The 19,936-nt window shown below is 46.9% G+C and overlaps 2 protein-coding genes across 2 annotated transcripts in view; both read left to right on the top strand.

The window, feature by feature from the left end:
* Positions 1 to 6,263, top strand: part of cul1a (cullin 1a) — a 20,015-nt gene extending 13,752 nt beyond the window's left edge. The window contains exons 17-22 of the mRNA XM_084457744.1: positions 1,139 to 1,231; positions 2,208 to 2,255; positions 2,514 to 2,596; positions 3,085 to 3,190; positions 4,234 to 4,347; positions 5,525 to 6,263. Coding sequence (XP_084313870.1) covers positions 1,139 to 1,231; positions 2,208 to 2,255; positions 2,514 to 2,596; positions 3,085 to 3,190; positions 4,234 to 4,347; positions 5,525 to 5,605 — 525 coding nt within the window. The 3' untranslated portion in view covers positions 5,606 to 6,263. The remainder of the gene's footprint in view (positions 1 to 1,138; positions 1,232 to 2,207; positions 2,256 to 2,513; positions 2,597 to 3,084; positions 3,191 to 4,233; positions 4,348 to 5,524) is intronic.
* Positions 6,264 to 6,838: 575 nt separating this feature from the next.
* Positions 6,839 to 17,617, top strand: mcm6l (MCM6 minichromosome maintenance deficient 6, like; the record flags this gene model as incomplete). The annotated part of the gene is made up of 17 exons (XM_084458163.1): positions 6,839 to 6,927; positions 7,057 to 7,203; positions 7,508 to 7,618; positions 8,170 to 8,419; positions 9,121 to 9,286; positions 9,985 to 10,130; positions 10,216 to 10,366; positions 10,668 to 10,809; positions 12,899 to 13,040; positions 13,373 to 13,480; positions 13,706 to 13,861; positions 14,129 to 14,257; positions 14,687 to 14,845; positions 15,989 to 16,127; positions 16,394 to 16,540; positions 17,090 to 17,229; positions 17,495 to 17,617. The coding sequence occupies 17 exons, from the start codon at positions 6,839 to 6,841 to the stop codon at positions 17,615 to 17,617; spliced, it is 2,445 nt and encodes an 814-aa protein (XP_084314289.1).
* Between the last annotated feature and the right edge of the window lie 2,319 nt (positions 17,618 to 19,936).

Raw genomic sequence — 19,936 nt, 5'->3', positions numbered from 1 at the left:
CTCTACAGGTACGTAGAACAGATACACTCTACAGGTACGTAGAACAGATACACTCTACAGGTACGTAGAACAATATACACTCTACAGGTACGTAGAACAATATACACTCTACAGGTACGTAGAACAATATACACTACAGGTACCTAGAACAATATACACTCTACAGGTACGTAGAACAATATACACTACAGGTACGTAGAACAATATACACTCTACAGGTACGTAGAACAGATACACTCTACAGGTACGTAGAACAGATACACTCTACAGGTACGTAGAACAATATACACTCTACAGGTACGTAGAACAATATACACTCTACAGGTACGTAGAACAGACACACTCTACAGGTACGTAGAACAATATACACTCTACAGGTACGTAGAACAATATACACTCTACAGGTACGTAGAACAGATACACTCTACAGGTACGTAGAACAATATACACTCTACAGGTACGTAGAACAGATACACTCTACAGGTACATAGAACAATATACACTCTACAGGTACGTAGAACAGACACACTCTACAGGTACGTAGAACATATACACTCTACAGGTACGTAGAACATATACACTCTACAGGTACGTAGAACAATATACTCTACAGGTACGTAGAACAATATACACTCTACAGGTACGTAGAACATATACACTCTACAGGTACCTAGAACAATATACACTCTACAGGTACGTAGAACAATATACACTCTACAGGTACGTAGAACAGATACACTCTACAGGTACGTAGAACAGATGCACTCTACAGGTACGTAGAACAGACACACTCTACAGGTACGTAGAACAGATGCACTCTACAGGTACGTAGAACAGACGCACTCTACAGGTACGTAGAACAGACGCACTCTACAGGTACGTAGAACAGATACACTCTACAGGTACTTAGAACAGACACACTCCGCAGGTAGCCAATTCCACCGTCCTAAAGCATGGTGCGATTTTGGACGTCCCGTATTGAAATGTAGGCTCTATCACAGGTGTCCACTGCTGGACAGAGGTGATGAAGTTGTGTAATATTGTGGTGTGTTGTGTTGTTGTGTTGCGTCGGTCCACAGGCGTCCACGTTCCAGATGTGTAATATTGTGGTGTGTTGTTGTGTTGCGTCGGTCCACAGGCGTCCACGTTCCAGATGGCCATCCTGCTGCAGTACAACGCCGAGGATGTCTACACTGTCCAGCAGCTCACTGACAGCACACAGATCAAAATAGTGAGTACACTATACACTACACACTATACACTACACACTAGCACACAGATCAAAATAGTGAGTACACTACACACTAGCACACAGATCAAAATAGTGAGTACACTATATACTACACACTAGCACACAGATCAAAATAGTGAGTACACTACACACTACACACAAGCACACAGATCAAAATAGTGAGTAAACTACACACTACACACTAGCACACAGATCAAAATAGTGAGTACACTATATACTACACACTATACACTACACACTAGACCCCACTGTCCAGCAGCTCACTGACGGCACACAGATCAAAATACTGAGTGCACTATATAATGGTAAATGGTAAATGGACTGCACTTATATAGCGCTTTTCCACCTTAGCGGCACTCAAAGCACTTTACAATGGCCTCTCATTCACCCATTCACACACACATTCACACACCAATGGCGGTAGCTGCCATGCAAGGTGCTAACCTGCTCATTGGGAGCAATTTGGGGTTAGGTGTCTTGCTCAAGGACACTTCGACATGTGGACAGTCGGAGCTGGGATTCGAACCGCTGACCCTTCGATCACTGAACGACCCGCTCTACCAACTGAGCTACAGCCGCCCCTGTATAGTAATACTATACTATATACTATTACACTACGCTATACACTACACACTACACACAAGACCCCACTGTCCAGCAGCTCACTGACAGCACACAGATCAAAATAGTGAGTACACTACACACTATACACTACACTATACACTACACACTATACACAACACGCTACACTCCACAGTCCAGCAGCTCGCTGGCAGCACACAGATCAAAATAGTGAATCCACTACACACTAGCACACAGATCAAAATGGTGAGTCCACTACACACTAGCACACAGATCAAAATAGTGAGTACACTACACTATTGTAGCTAAGGATGCTGTTGCTGAAGGCTTTGGGTCCATTCTGAAGGCTCTGCCGTGTGTGTTTGTGTTCTAGGACATACTGGTGCAGGTCTTGCAGATCCTGTTGAAGTCCAAGTTGCTGGTAAGCAGGAAGACGCCCGAGGCGGTCAGATCAAAGCCCAGATCGATGAGCGCTTTGAGCTCTCTCTGAGTGGTCAGCAGTTCTCAAACCTAAAAGGCCCTTTTAGCGCATCCCAAGCGAATCCCTTAACGTCTTACCGCTTGTGACGCGTCCACAAGGACAGCCGGACACCCCGCCCCCCCCCCACCCCCTTGACACTCTCCTCGGGGGGGCTTCGAGCCGACGCCTGACAGGTCTCCTTTCTTCTGACGCCCTCAGGTGCTGGAGGACGAGAACGCCAACGTGGACGAGATGGAGTTCAAGCCCGAGACCGTGATCAAACTCTTCCTGGGATACAAGAAGTGAGTGGTGATCCGACACGGCTACAACAGAACTCAGATCAGCCTTTGTGGTCCTTTTTCCGCCGCCTACACCATGTTTGAACATGTAACATTAACATGCATCGTCTGTTATTTGGATTAAATGTGTGAATTCTGGGTGCAAGCCTTTTTAAAATCACTGGCAGTGTAGCCGTTTCTCTACACGGAAGACAGAATCGCGGAAAAACTTGTCAAACCAGTCCAGTGACGTCACATTGACTGGTTTGCTTTGATGTTTTCCCGCGATTTTAACATAAACTAGCCTGACTGTGCCCCTTTTAAGGGTAGGACTTCTGTTACATGCTAATCTCTGCTGGATCACTCCAGACCCTAATTGAGAAGCTTGCTGATTAGTCTTCAATCTGAGTTCCATGATACATGTTCTAGAGCAGAGTCCAGGTAGACCTCTCGAGTCTTGACACAGCAGGACCAGTCGGCGAATATCTGATCCGGTCGCCATGTTTTCACAGCAAAAAACTTCGGGTGAACATCAACGTGCCAATGAAGACGGAGCAGAAACAGGAACAGGAAACCACTCACAAGAACATCGAGGAGGACAGGAAGTTGTTAATACAGGTACAGCCCTCCGGCAGCCCGTCTGCTGACGTGGACACGCTGATGTCGGGTGTTGATATCAGATGAAAGCCCGGCCTGTTTGTATATTATATTATATATTATATAGATATTAAGCGCACATTTCCACCTTATATCCAGTAGTACGTTGATGAAACGGAGCGGTGCCGCTCCGGCTAGTCTTGTTAATGAAATTCAAGTATCACCAATGTGTTACTCCCCAATTTGGTTCTTTCTGTTTTCCAACTTGATTGATGTTTTCCGAGTTTTTCTCTCAGTTTATTGTTTTAACCTCTGTGAACTTTCCTTTTCATCCGTTCCCAGAGAATCCCTCTGTTTAGATAGAACATTTGGTCTGTGACGTCACTCCCCTGTACCCTTAGTCTGAGTGCACGTCACCTCCCTCTATACGAAGTTATAAAAGAGTCTTCACGACTGAGTCCCAGTACTCTTGACTAGGATACACTTCCTGTTCAGAGTCCGCTTTGCAAATCGTAACATAGTTTTATTCTATTGTCTTTTGTTTGAAACCAGCTTGAATCGACCAAAATCTAAACCCAGTTAGATTTTTCAATCAGTCTACAGCGACAGCGGCGCGGGCCGTGACGTCGAGCGCCGTCGGCGTTCAAATGCGTCTGTTGCCAAACAGCCAACCGGTCGCATCAACTCCGGCGTTAACCACTTGAAAGCGGAAATCTCAAACTTTTCAGAAAACATAAATGTCCGTTTTCAATCGTCGACTGAGGTAGCACAGTATTGATTCAGCCTGTTCACCATTCATGAAAGCCGGTCCATCTGCAGCGTTGCCACGCTTTGTGATTTGGGTGTCCGTGGCGACGTTCCTGCACAGTATTTATTAACGCTGCACAGGTAGCGTGATTGGTGGCTCGTGATTGGTCTAAAAAACTAACTAAAACTATTTAAAAAAACTCAACTACAATGACCGTATATCGCCGAAGGTGGCGCCACCAAAGAGGATGAAAGTGAAATCTTGGAGCCTCTCTAGATGTGTGGTTCAACCTGCTGGCCTGTGCTCCTTCCTACAGGCCGCCATCGTGAGGATCATGAAGATGAGGAAGGTGTTGAAGCACCAGCAGCTCCTGGCCGAGGTCCTCAACCAGCTCTCCTCCAGGTTCAAACCGCGCGTCCCCGTCATCAAGGTACGCAGAGAGCACACCAGTACACTACACCAGTATACTCACACCAGTACACTACAACAAACCAGTACACTACAGCACACCAGTACACTACAGCACACCAGTACACTACAACACACAAGTACACTCACACCAGTACACTACAACACACCAGTACACTACAGCACACCAGTACACTACAACACACCAGTACACTACAGTACACCAGTACACCAGTACACTACAGCACACCAGTACACTCAAACCAGTACACTACAACACACCAGTACACTACAGCACACCAGTACACTACAGCACACCAGTACACTCAAACCAGTACACTACAGCACACCAGTACACTCAAACCAGTACACTACAACACACCAGTACACTACAGCACACCAGTACACTACAGCACACCAGTACACTCAAACCAGTACACTACAGCACACCAGTACACTCAAACCAGTACACTACAGCACACCAGTACACTACACCAGTACACTACAGCACACCAGTACACTACACCAGTACACTACAGCACACCAGTACAGTCAGACCAGTACACTACAACAAACCAGTACACTACACACCAGTACACTCACACCAGTACACTACAGCACACTCACACCAGTACACTACAGCACACTCACACCAGTACACTACAGCACACTCACACCAGTACACTACAGCACACTCACACCAGTACAGTCACACCAGTACACTACAACAAACCAGTACACTCACACCAGTACACTACAACACACCAGTACACTACAACAAACCAGTACACTCACACCAGTACACTCACACCAGTACACTACAGCACACCAGTACACTCACACCAGTACACTACAACAAACCAGTACACTCACACCAGTACACTCACACCAGTACACTACAACAAACCAGTACACTCACACCAGTACACTACAGCACACCAGTACACTACAACACACCAGTACACTACAGCACACCAGTACACTACAACACACCAGTACACTACAGCACACCAGTACACTACAACACACCAGTACACTACAACACACCAGTACACTCACACCAGTACACTCACACCAGTACACTCACACCAGTACACCACAGCACAGTTCAATGAACTATTCATTCTTTCCCATGATTCTTTGCGACCATGGAACCGGTTAACAGCCCTGCTCGTCTGTGATTCGCTCGTGTCTTTCAGAAATGTATCGACATCCTGATTGAGAAGGAGTACTTGGAGCGCGTGGACGGAGAGAAGGACACCTACAGCTACTTGGCTTAAAAACCATTTGACCGTCGCTTGCCATCTCTCACCATTACTTCTTTTTGTTTAAGTTGTCTCTTTCTCTTGAGTCGAACATCATTCCTTTTGGCATTTTGCCGTCGGGAGCGAGAGCGCAGGAGACGGAACACACACTCGCACGCTACGGAAGCCGGGAGGGGTCTCCGGGATCACCGGCGCCAAGGTGGACTTCCCTTTAAATGTCGGAGACCAGGATTGGCCGCAGTGTCGGAAGAGCCTATCGGGAACTGCTCAGGATCGACAAAGATAACATTTTGATATGTAAATATGGACAGAGACCTCGACCTTTACCTCCCCAAAGTTAAACATGACAAACACCCAATCAAAACAAGCCCCACACGTGGAGTAGGGGTTGCATGCTACTGCCTATCTGCATTTTAAAGCGAAAAGACGTCTGTTGACGAGCTACAGTACTCGAGCACTGCTGTTTCACCCGGCAGCAGCAAAATGAAGAAGGATATGTTATTATTAACAATAATGAGATGGAGGGGATTTTAGCTGCGATTCCAGAGCCAATCTGTGTTTGAATAAAGGCCTATAGAAGACGTGTTTAACTGCATCGTTACCTGCTTCCAGAACACCATTTGTATAGTGTGGTTCACCTTTTTTTAAATGTGTGGTAAATAAAAATTAAAGGTTTCCGTATGCCCTCTGATGGCTTTCATTTCTTCGAGGGGATTCCAGCTACTCCTCATATCACTACCCAGAGGTTGAGACTTGTCAGTGATAAGTTTGACCAAGTCATTGTAGTTTTATTTATATAGCACCATTCATACAAATCAATGTAGCACAGTGCTTTCCATAAAAATATGAATGAAAAACATACATCATAACACTGAGAACAGACATGCTTATTGAGAAGGAGTGCCAAGTCCCTTGTGGCATTGACTGTGATATTATTCATACAGTATGACAACATACCAGTAATGCACTACAGTAGTTCATAGAATTTCTCATATTGTACGCATAAACCGACAGTCAGAGCCACAAGGGACTTGGTCTACAACCACAAACACTTTGGTTGTGTTCTTTTCAAAGTTCCTCTGTGCTGTGAAAACTCATGCATTACATGGAACTGATTGGACGGAGATGATCGATGGGCGAGGCTTTAATGCTCATCACCCAGATTGATGCACCTGTGTTGAGAACGTGCCATCCACGCGTCCAGCTGAGGGAAAGTTTGGAGAAGGAACCGAACCGATCGTTTGAGGGATGGAACTTGCGGCCGATGCCTCGGGAGTACAAGTGAAGGACAGCCTCGCTGAGAAATGTCAGAAATTATTCCTCGAGTTCTTGGAGGAGTAAGTTATTATTTGATGGGCGACATGGTGACATCCACCACTAACAAGTGACCGTTTAAGTTAAGTGCCCAGCAGCGCGCATACCACTCACAGCACCGCTTTTACGCACACCACCGCTTTTACGCACAGGTTTCAGAGTCCGAGCGGAGAGATCATGTATCTACCTGACGCAGAGGAGTTGATTCGGCCTGAGAGGAACACGCTGACCATCAACTTCACCAACATTGAGCACTTCAACCAGCAGCTGGCCACCACCATCCAGGAGGAGTACTACCGGTAAACTGGCCTCGATATAGAATGAATGGAGTCTCGGGTGGGGCTACCGGTAAGTGAGGTTAAATAGGCCTGGTGTCTAAACACACCCTTGCCTTCTTCCTGCACTTGATGATGGTAAGACATCCGACGTAGACTACCATTTTGCTTATGCCAATCCAATTCTTTTAGAATACAGCCCTACAAGAGGCGAGGGCATGTGTTTACTTTTTTTTCCTGAGTCTTACCCATTGTTTTCCAAGTTGGCAATATTCTATCCGTAATATTATCATGACAAAGGTGATTGTTTCCGTGTTGCTTTCCCCAGAGTCTACCCGTTCCTGTGCAGAGCCGTGCGGCACTTTGCTCAAGATCATGGCACGATCCCGCCGTCCAAAGACTTCTATGTTGCCTTCTCTGACTTCCCATCCAGACAAAAGTAACTAGGCAACTCTAGACAACAGACAAAAGTAACTAGGCTACTCTAGACAACAGACACAAGTAACTAGGCTACTCTAGACAACAGACACAAGTAACTAGGCTACTCTAGACAAGACACAAGTAACTAGGCTACTCTAGACAACAGACACAAGTAACTAGGCTTCTCTAGACAACAGACAAAAGTAACTAGGCTACTCTAGACAACAGACAAAAGTAACTAGGCTACTCTAGACGACAGACAAAAGTAACTAGGCTTCTCTAGACAACAGACAAAAGTAACTAGGCTACTCTAGACAACAGACAAAAGTAACTAGGCTACTCTAGACAACAGACAAAAGTAACTAGGCTACTCTAGACAGTATTGTACACTTTTCTACGGTCTTTGGTGAGGTAGGCCTCTTTCTGACCTATCCGGCAATTTCTTGAGAATCTCTGGCCATTGAGGAGACCCGTTTGTGTTTAAGACTACAGAAGCAAATCCTTTTTTCCAACTGTTGAAAATCCAGTCGGCGCTGTTCTCTACACCCCGCCTCTCTCTCTCCGCTCGAGGATCCGGGAGCTGTCCACGGCTCGTATCGGTTCCCTGCTCCGTATCAGCGGGCAGGTCGTCCGGACGCACCCGGTCCACCCCGAGCTGGTGAGCGGCACCTTCCTGTGTCTGGACTGCCAGTCGGTCGTCAAGGACGTGGAGCAGCAGTTCAAGTACACGCAGCCGGCCATCTGCAAGAACCCGGTGTGCGCCAACCGCTCCAGGTTCCTGCTGGACACCAACAAGTCCCGCTTCGTCGACTTCCAGAAGGTACGCGACGCACGTGCGACCGAGAGAAACGAGTCATCGTGGGTCCCGAGTAAGTAGGGAGTTGTTGGTTAAACTCACCCCCCCCCAGTATAAATACCGTCAGCCCGCGCTGATGAAGAGCTAGGTTTTCATTGGCGTAGCTGGTTAAAACGGCGTCTGTCCCGCGGGAGACCCGGGTTCGAATCCCACCCAGGGCACGCAGAGATGTGTGGGTTACGCACAACTGCTCAGCTCCGTAGCCTTGTGGTTAGTGTCCGCCTTGAGATTGGGAGGTTGGGGGTTCGATCCCCGGATGAGTCATACCACAGACTATACAAGCCTCCCTGTTTGGCATTCAGCATCAAGGGTTGGATTGGGGGTAAGTCCCATACTAGCGTCATGTCCAGGGGGTGCACTTGTACATCAAGCTGCCTCATGCTAAGGAATCAAGAGATGGAGGCTACTTACTTACACACAAACACTCAGGGGGTGAACTGAGGTGGCGGTAGGCAATTCACTTCACATGGAAATGGTAATGGCCGGGTTTCCCGATAGAGAACCTTCTTAAGGGACCCTTCGTAAGCAACCCTTTGCATGGGAGTTAATAAGTACTTTGGAGTTAAGAAGCTTCTTAACTCGTTCGGGAAACCCGGCCAATATCAGGTATTTTATGATTCACAGTGTGTGTGTGTGTGTGTGCGTGTGTGTCCTCCCCCCGGCAGGTGCGTATCCAGGAGACGCAGGCGGAGCTTCCGCGCGGCGCCATCCCTCGCAGCGTTGAGGTGGTCCTGAGGGCGGAGGCCGTGGAGGCCGCCCAGGCCGGCGACCGCTGCGACTTCACCGGCACGCTCATCGTGGTGCCCGACGTCTCCGCCCTCGCCGTGGCAGGTGACCGTCGCCGGCAGTCGAAGCGCCACTCCGCGTTTCCTGAACCGTTAGACAGACCGGCAGCCATTTTGAGCGGCAGCCATTTTCCCTGGCATTTTGAGCCACCTTGTCACTGCAGGGTAAACACAGGTGTAGTTAATAACATTAGTTATGGTTTAAGAGATATATAGAGATATAAATATGCATCAGGCAATGGGTGCTAGGTTAAAAATAAGTCATAGTTTTTAGGTATAGACCTGCACAATTGTTTATCGATAGACCCAGGACTAGGTGGCGGGATTACATCTCCGCACTGGCCTGGGAGCGGCTAAAGATTCCCCAAGCAGAGCTGGTTGATCCTGCCAGGGAAAGGGATGTCTGGGGCCCCCTGCTGGAGCTGCTGCCTCCGCGACCCGACCCCGGATAAGCGGATGAAGATGGATGGAATTCTTTATTGAACATTAATTATGGCCTCGTTCCATTTAGGATTTAGCTGGGCCAGGGCCCTGATATCGTTCATGCTGGCTGACTAGAATGTCCGTAGCACACAAAATCGAACAAGACCTTCATTTGATTAACTGCACCTGCGTTTACCCTGCTACGACGTCAAAATGGCTGCTGGGAAAAGGGTCTACTGGAGCGAGCAAACTTGTGGCGTGTGGCTTTTTGTTCAGCCTTGCGAGGTGATTCCTCCGTGTTTCTGTCCGCCCCGCCCCCAGGCACCAGGGCTGAGACCAGCACCAGGGTGACGGGGAAGGAGGGCTTCCAGGCAGACGGCATCCAGGGCCTGAAGGCTCTGGGGGTCCGGGACCTGTCCTACAGACTGGCCTTCCTGGCCTGCAGCGTGGCCCCCACCAACCCCAGGGTCCGTCCACTGTTCTCTGATGACCCCCCCCCCCCCTCGTACCACCTGACCCCTGTGACCTTGACCTGTGACCTTGTGCTCCTAGTTTGGCGGGAAGGAGCTGCGGCAGGAGGACCAGACGGCGGAGAGCGTGAAGAACCAGATGACGGTCCAGGAGTGGGAGAAGGTGTTTGAGATGAGCCAGGACAAGAACCTCTACCACAACCTCTGCTCCAGTCTGTTCCCCACCATCCATGGTAGCGCACATGGCTCTCTCTACCCCCAACACACACACACACACACACACACAAATCAAAATGCTCTCTCCATTGATGGTAGCTACGCCCCCCACCCCCCCCACAAATCAAAATGCTCTCTCCATTGATGCCAGCTACGCCCCCCCCCCCCTCTCTCACACACAAATCAAAATGCTCTCTCCTTGCTCGATCCCCCCCCCCCACACACACACACACACACAAATAAAAATGCTCTCTCCTGGCTCTCTACTCCCCCCCCCCCCACACACACAAATCAAAATGCTCTCTCCTGGCTCTCTAGGAAACGACGAGATCAAGCGCGGGATCCTGCTGATGCTGTTCGGCGGCGTCGGCAAGACGACCATGGAGGGCACGTCCCTGCGCGGCGACGTCAACGTGTGCATCGTGGGCGACCCCAGCACCTCCAAGAGCCAGTTCCTCAAGTACTGGGCCCCTCCCACTACCCAGCAATAACACATTCCTCAAGTACTGGGCCCCTCCCACTACCCAGCAATAACGCATTCCTCAAGTACTGGGCCCCTCCCACTACCCAGCAATAACACATTCCTCAAGTACTGGGCCCCTCCCACTACCCAGCAATAACACATTCCTCAAGTACTGGGCCCCTCCCACTACCCAGCAATAACACAGCCCTACTCCTAATAACGCACCTGTTAATATAGCCCTAATCCTAATAACTCACCTGTTAATATAGCCCTAATCCTAATAACACACCTGTTAATATAGCCCTACTCCTAATAACGCACCTGTTAATATAGCCCTAATCCTAATAACTCACCTGTTAATATAGCCCTAATCCTAATAACTCACCTGTTAATATAGCCCTAATCCTAATAACGCACCTGTTAATATAGCCCTAATCCTAATAACTCACCTGTTAATATAGCCCTAATCCTAATAACTCACCTGTTAATATAGCCCTAATCCTAATAACTCACCTGTTAATATAGCCCTAATCCTAATAACTCACCTGTTAATATAGCCCTAATCCTAATAACGCACCTGTTAATATAGCCCTAATCCTAATAACTCACCTGTTAATATAGCCCTAATCCTAATAACACACCTGTTAATATAGCCCTCATTCTAATAAAACACCTGTTAATATAGCCCTAATCCTAATAACACACCTGTTAATATAGCCCTAATCCTAATAACACACCTGTTAATATAGCCCTAATCCTAATAACACACCTGTTAATATAGCCCTAATCCTAATAACTCACCTGTTAATATAGCCCTAATCCTAATAAAACACCTGTTAATATAGCCCTAATCCTAATAACTCACCTGTTAATATAGCCCTAATCCTAATAACACACCTGTTAATCTAGCCCTAATCCTAATAACTCACCTGTTAATATAGCCCTAATCCTAATAACTCACCTGTTAATATAGCCCTAATCCTAATAACACACCTGTTAATATAGCCCTCATTCTAATAACTCACCTGTTAATATAGCCCTCATTCTAATAACACACCTGTTAATATAGCCCTAATCCTAATAAAACACCTGTTAATATAGCCCTAATCCTAATAACACACCTGTTAATATAGCCCTACTCCTAATAACGCACCTGTTAATATAGCCCTACTCCTAATAACGCACCTGTTAATATAGCCCTAATCCTAATAACTCACCTGTTAATATAGCCCTAATCCTAATAACACACCAGTTAATATAGCCCTAATCCTAATAACTCACCTGTTAATATAGCCCTAATCCTAATAACTCACCTGTTAATATAGCCCTAATCCTAATAACTCACCTGTTAATATAGCCCTAATCCTAATAACACACCTGTTAATATAGCCCTAATCCTAATAACTCACCTGTTAATATAGCCCTAATCCTAATAACACACCTGTTAATATAGCCCTAATCCTAATAACACACCTGTTAATATAGCCCTAATCCTAATAACGCACCAGTTAATATAGCCCTAATCCTAATAACACCTGTTTAATATAGCCCTAATCCTAATAACACACCTGTTAATATAGCCCTAATCCTAATAACACACCTGTTAATATAGCCCTAATCCTAATAACGCACCTGTTAATATAGCCCTAATCCTAATAACTCACCTGTTAATATAGCCCTAATCCTAATAACACACCTGTTAATATAGCCCTAATCCTAATAACTCACCTGTTAATATAGCCCTAATCCTAATAACTCACCTGTTAATATAGCCCTAATCCTAATAACGCACCTGTTAATATAGCCCTAATCCTAATAACGCACCTGTTAATATAGCCCTAATCCTAATAACGCACCTGTTAATATAGCCCTAATCCTAATAACGCACCTGTTAATATAGCCCTAATCCTAATAACGCACCTGTTAATATAGCCCAATCAATCAAAGCTTTATTTGTATAGCGCATTTCATACTCGGAGGCAACACAATGCACTTTACAGAGAACAAGGGAGGTGGGTATACGACCCACCCCTACATATTCCAGAGTGCATTAGCAGTGTCTGTGTGTGTCCGTCCCACGCCTCAGGCATGTGGAGGACTTCGCCCCCAGGGCGGTGTACACCAGCGGCAAGGCCAGCAGCGCGGCCGGTCTGACCGCCGCCGTGGTCCGGGACGAGGAGTCCCACGAGTTCGTCATCGAGGCCGGGGCCCTCATGCTGGCCGACAACGTGAGGAAACGACCGGCCCGGAAAACGGGCAGTCGCCACCGTAGCCGTGACGCTCACTTCTCCTCGTCTCCTTCTTCGTGAGGGTTTCCTCTCCTCGTCTCCCTTCTCCGTGGGGTTTCCTCTCCTCGTCTCCTTCTCCGTGCTTGTTCACTCCTGTCATGGTCTTTAAATGAAAGCACTGGGTGAGATTTTGTCAGCGCGCGTGGGAAATCTGCACTTGGGCTTATTTGGGTCCTATGCGGCTGGTCGATGTGTACAGAGAATGGCCTCACTGTGTGTGTGTGTGTGTGTGTGTGTGTGTGCGCGCGCGTGTGTGTGCTCCTCCTCCTCAGGGAGTGTGTTGTATAGACGAGTTTGATAAGATGGATCTGAAGGACCAGGTGGCCATTCATGAAGCTATGGAGCAGCAGACAATCTCCATCACCAAGGCTGGAGTGAAGGTACAGACAGACAGACAGTCAGGCAGACAGACAGACAGGCAGACAGGCAGACTGAATCTCACTCGCTCACCTGAGCTCACCATATCTCCACATTGATTTATTGCTTGACATTTTGTCAGTGTTTAGTGTGTGCGTGTGACATCGTACAGTGCTTTATTTTTGTGTCTCCTCTGTGACCCCGTGTGTGGCCATGTGACCCCGTGTGTGACCCCGTGTGTGGCCCAGGCCACTCTGAACGCCCGCACCTCCATCCTGGCCGCCGCCAACCCCATCGACGGCAGGTACAACCGCTCCAAGTCCCTCAAACAGAACGTCAACATGTCGGCGCCCATCATGTCCAGGTTTGACCTGTTCTTCATCCTGGTGGACGAGTGCAACGAGGTAGGAGCTCTCGCTCTCTCTCTGTAGCCTTTAGAATTGTGTGACAATAGTAAAAATGCTGTCTGTCTGTCTGTCTCTCTGTCTGTCTCTCTGTGTCTGTCTGTCTCTCTGTCTGTCTCTCTGTATCTGTCTGTCTCTCTGTCTCTGTCTGTCTCTCTGTCTCTGTCTGTCTCTCCGTCTGTCTCTCTGTCTCTCCGTCTGTCTCTCCGTCTGTCTCTCTGTCTGTCTCTCTGTCTGTCTGATTGTCTCCCCCCCTCCCTCCCTCAGGTGACAGACTACGCCATCGCCAGGCGGATTGTGGACCTCCACTGCCGGAACGTGGAGTCTGTTCAGAGGGTGTACGCCACTGATGACGTGCAAAGATACATCTTGTTTGCACGACAGTTCCAGCCAAAGGTTTTTCCAATTATCAAGTACAGATGAAAGAACGTAAACAAGTTTAAAGGATGTGTGACTCTCTCTCTCTCTCTCTCTCTCTGTGTGTGTGTGTGTGTGTGTGTGTGTGTGTGTGTGTGTGTGTGTGTGACACTGTGTGTGTGTGTGACACTGTGTGTGTGTGTGTGTGTGTGTGTGACACTGTGTGTGTGTGTGTGACACTGTGTGTGTGTGTGTGACACTGTGTGTGTGTGTGTGTGTGACACTGTGTGTGTGTGTGACACTGTGTGTGCGTGTGTGTGTGACACTGTGTGTGTGTGACACTGTGTGTGTGTGTCACTGTGTGTGTGTGACACTGTGACTGTGTGTGTGACTGTGACTGTGTGTGTGACTGTGTGCGTGACCCGTGTGCGTGCATATGCGTGACCTCTGCCCCCCCCCCCCCCCCAGATCACCCCGGAGGCCCAGGAGTTTGTGGTGGACCAGTACAAGCGTCTCCGGCAGCGCGACAGCGGCAGCACCAAGTCGGCGTGGCGAATCACCGTGCGCCAGCTGGAGAGCATGCTCCGCCTCTCCGAGGCCATGGCCCGCCTCTACTGCTCCGACGAGGTGAGACGCACGAGCGCTCGGTCCCTCGCTCACGCACCGACTCTCACACACACGGAACATTCACTAATACACAGGGACGTGCACAGACGGACACTAGGTGGCGCTAGAGCACATGCCCTTCGCCCTCTGGACCAGGCAAGTTCCCTTTAGAAAGTTTTTTTTTTTTTTTTTTTTTTTTTTTTATAAATATAAAAATCCTCCTGTATGTGGCCAATGGTGACATCGATCAATTCTTGCATTTATTTGTCTCTGTTGTCAAGTGAGTCTCATACAGAGCCTAAATTAGCCAACTGCCCACGCTAGCCATAATCAATTAACAGATTAAACGTAATGATGACCACCACACGACCAATGTCGGTAGAATTTGTTGTTGATACAGCATGGGAAGCTATCAGTATACTTGAGCTGAATATCTAGTATTTTGTAAGCAGTAATCTACTTGCCAAATGACAAATGGGCAATTCCAAATCGCCTGCAGATAAAGTAGCCCTCTGGCTTGTTGTAATGTCACCAAGCAGTCTTATCCATACGGAACTTGTTCTGTTTTGGGGAGATTACCCCTTAATTATCATGCACAGCAGAACATTGACTTGGGTCATTTAAATAAATATGCAATTACGTACCTTTTTTATTTTATTTTTAATCTCACACTACTATAATAAGGCAGCTGGCGGCTGGCTTTACCGAGTCTCTGCCCCCTAAAATGTCTGTGCACGGCACTGCTAATACCTTTATCCAAGCGTGTTATGACCTGGCTCTTGGCCATAACAAAAAGGGACACACACCATATATAAGCAAATTAATCAAGAACTTCTGGGAACACTTTTAGAAACTGTTTGGAAAAGGGCGGGCACTTTCAAAAATACTTAGCAGGTGATTGGAGGAACCACCTGTCTATCACGCGCTCACTTCAACCTGCTTGGATAGGAATCGGGGACCGCAACAAGGCAGGTTACACGTTCAAGGCCAGAGGGCCGTCACAAACTTTGTGTCGGGTTCATGCATTCGATGGATAGTTTCTCATATTTAAGTTTGTTCCCGAGAAGAAATACATCTCTCTCCACTTTCTTTGTAGTCCTCTGGACGGTTGGCGTCCAACGTGACGACACGCTACCGCCATTTTGTCCCCTCCTCCCTCCTCAGGTGCACCCCAAACACGTGAAGGAGGCGTTCCGCCTGCTGAACAAGTCCATCATCCGCGTGGACGCTCCCGACATCAGCTTCGACCAGCAGGACGAGGACGGCCAGGACATCAGCGGTCAGAGGCGGACTGGACTGTCCTGTGTTCCACTTCCCTGTCCCCTACCCCGCTCCTACTGTAGTCCTGACCCCAGTGACCTCCGCGGAATACAGCTAGACACGTTATTATGGGGCTATGCAGAACAGTGCAATGTTCCAGATATATTTTTCAGATATATTATATCTCATTCTCTCTTTCTCTCTCATTCTCTTTCGTTCTCTCGCTCTCTCGCTCTCTCTCTCTCTCGCTCTCATATCCAGATCATGACATGGTGGGGGCGGTGTCGGATGGAACTAACGGCATCAAAGGTACCAACGGAGTGGCTTCGGATCTAGAGCAGCAGCCAATCAGGTCGGAGAACGGCGGCGTGGCCCAGCCGGCCCTGAAGATGTCCTTCTCCGAGTACCGGCGGATCTCCAACCTCATCGTCCTCCACATGCAGAAGATGGAAGACAGTAAGTCCTGTGACCGGATGACCTGTTCAAAACCAGGGGTTGTGAGAGAGAGAGAGAGTCCTCCTTGCCTGGTCATTGGCATAATTTCAGGCGGTCCTTGGGGAAAGTGTTATATTAAATGTTATATATGTTATATAAAACACTATATATATATATAGTAATGATCATGTTCATATATATTGTACTGTATGTATATTTTGTTGTGGGGAGGTCAGGTGGTTGGTCCTTCAGTATTTTTTGAAATATGCAAGAGGTCCAGAGCTCAAGTTGAGAACCACTGCTCTAGTGAACTCTAGTCTAGTACACTTTTTTTTTTAATCCCAAAACCTTTGTAGGAGTCAGTGGGCTATGCATAATTATCCTCTACAAAAAATATTATATATCCATAACCTATTTATTCAAGCAGGAAGTTCCTTTTGAGACTGATTTATTTAGTAAGAGAGCCCTGTGTACAAAACACACATGAATATAAACACAAAATGCATCAAAATACAATCTGCCAACTTCAACAAAAGCAATTCCACTCATGAATTCCTGACTGTGTCCTAGTGGACGAGGACTCGTGCCTGAAGAAGAGCGAGCTGGTCAGCTGGTACCTGAGGGAGATGGAGGCCGAGATCGACTCCGAGGCCGAGCTGGTGGCCAGGAAGAACCTGATCGAGAAGGTGCTGCACAGACTCGTCCACTATGTGAGTCCAGAAACGCACAGCATTATGGGGCAGGGAGTGGAAAAAACCCAGGAGTCGTTAAAACCTTTGTAGTTGTATGAAGGATGTTTCCACTGAACAGAAATGACTTGTACTGTAGCTCTTTGCTAGATCGCGTGTTCATATTTCACCAAACAAAAGTCACAAAGTACAGAACCATGGATCGTGACAGCACTGACCTTTAGAGATCAAAACGCGACATCTGTGATGAAGTCCAGGTTCCAGATGAGAATGTTCTGTGTTTCAGGACCACATCATCATTGAGCTGACCAAGACTGGCCTCAAGAAGGCTGGGCATCAGGGGGAGGAGCCTGTGACGGAGGACGACCCCTTCCTAGTGGTCAACCCCAACTATGTGCTGGACGACTAGGATCAGTCCTGCTCTCTCTCTTTCTCTCGTGCTCACTCTCTCTCTCTCTTTCTCTTGTGCTCATTCTCTCTCTCTTAATCTTTCTCTCTTCTCTCTTGTGCTCGCTCTCTCGTAATGAGGATTGGACCAGAGAGGAGTGAATGGCGTTCTACTGTCTGGATGGAATCCACTCTCACCATGTCTGAACGTTTTCCTTGGCTCTCGTTTTGTTAATGACACTGTTTTGTAAATGTATGTGAAAACTGCAGTTTGTTTTGTCCCCATTGGCATGTTTGTATTGTATTCCATCCGCATGAAATTCAGTAAATGTATATTTTTTGCAGTCACCCGTTCTGTGGAGTTCTGTCACTAGATGGCGCACTTTCACCTGCTATTGCACTCGTTGAGTTCAGCTCCATGTCCGTGGGGGCTACTGGTGCCAGCAGAGCCGCAGAGCAGGGGGGGTGTAGGGTCGCCGAGGACAAGAGCTTCTGCTAGGCTCTCTATAGCCAGCCTACTCTGTTCTACACTGAATATTTGAACTGAATATTTCTCGGGACTATTGTCATTTAGAACCATGTCAAGTGTCAGTTTGACACGAGACAAGCATTTTAAATGATCATTAGTTTGTTTACCCCTGCCGATACGCCATGCATTTATTCATAAATAAATAAAACTTGATAGATGTACAGGAAATCTATGCCTAAATGCAAAGAGATATTGCAAGTCGCTTTGGACATGATAACATATACATGTAACGAGATGGACATTGAATAATTTGGAAAAATATTATTTTAAATTGTACAAATTGGGCTCAATGTGCCCTTGTTCTATAGCAGTAATTCAGAAACTCAGTGGTTGTTCTCCATCTGAAGCAATAATATACATTTATGAATAATGGTTAATAAATACAAAACTGGTATCATTGATCAACACAGTTTATTGATGACAAAATGTAACGTTCTATAGGTTACAATTGTTTGTGCACTCGAGCATTTCATCGCGAAAGTTGCGTTGCCTCTGAACATTTAGCCAGCTTTAAAACCAAATAAACTACTCACCCCAAGCAGTAACAACTCGTTGGAAAAATTGATTACAATTCATATAAATTGACACGGTGGTTTAGCCTACTAAAGCGCGAGGGGCGCATGAATGAAAAAAATGGTACATCCAAAAACATTGCGGTTATCTCACTTCTCCCCTGTATCTTGTCCAAATGTTAGTCATTGCAACCCATTTGAAATATATGCATGTTATTGTAGATGCTACTATTCGTCGTGTCCAAATGTCTATTCCAGCAGAGCTCGGATCCCTCTCCTCCGTGCTGGAGCGTGTACTGAGCAGCGCGCCTGGGCTGGTGCGTGCCAAGAGAGTTGCGTGCGAAGGGCACGACATCAGGTCACAGAGTCATGACTCCTCCACCTGAACTAGGAGGAAGTTAACGCCACCCAATCGGGTATATAACATAAACCACATCTCTGCCAAGAGGACTGCCGACCGATAAAAGCATCTTTTCAGAGCTTTGCTGAGTGAAATGCACTGAAGGTTTAGTCCACTGCAACTTTAAATAGAAGCCAGGCTAATTCATTTGAACTGGACTATTCAGAGCTGACTGCTCTGATACCATTGTCTCCTAATAACAGATCATTGAACAGCATTTTGGTAAGTTATGGAACATTTTGATGCGAGGTGCTCTGCGTGTTTATGAACTGTTCCATCAAAGAGACGCCTATTTGTGGTGATGTTGCTTGATTTAACGTGCTTTTAGTGCTTACTACGCATGCCACTCTCCCACGCTTTCGTGCCATTGGTCGCTGTGTGTAAACAAAAGCCTGCAGGTGCGGCGAGGGTCTCGAGGAGATAATTGTAGCTATGAATATGCATTCTGTCTCTTAAGTGTAGTTTGTTACACCGTATTTTATGGTTATCATGTATTTATTGTTCAATTCAATATTCTATTTGTCATTAATGTGGTTTAAAGACTTGTTATTGTGGTGCTTCAAGTTATTTTTGTGATGTCGACCTATTTATGACCTGAACTCGTTTTTTTAATTTATTTTTAATTTTTTCCACTAAAGCATTTAAATAGAGCATTTCCTCTGTGGTCTACGTGTTAATTGTCCTGTAGATGATGATCCCGCCGGGTGACTGCTTGTATGCGGGGAGGAAAAGAAGGAAGCCAGTCCAGAAACAGTTGAGTCCAACCTGTCTGTGTGTCTGTCTCTCGGCTCTTCTTATCCGGGTGGATTAAAAGCAGAGGACACGTTTTATTTCACAAATCAGTTTCAAGTCGATGCTCAACATTAGGAACTTCCTTGAAAATATAGTTGAGTCATAAAG

The sequence above is a fragment of the Borostomias antarcticus genome, assembly GCF_949987555.1.
Source record: "Borostomias antarcticus genome assembly, chromosome: 24".
Lineage (NCBI taxonomy): Eukaryota > Metazoa > Chordata > Actinopteri > Stomiiformes > Stomiidae > Borostomias > Borostomias antarcticus.
This window is presented reverse-complemented; position numbering and strand designations above follow the sequence as displayed.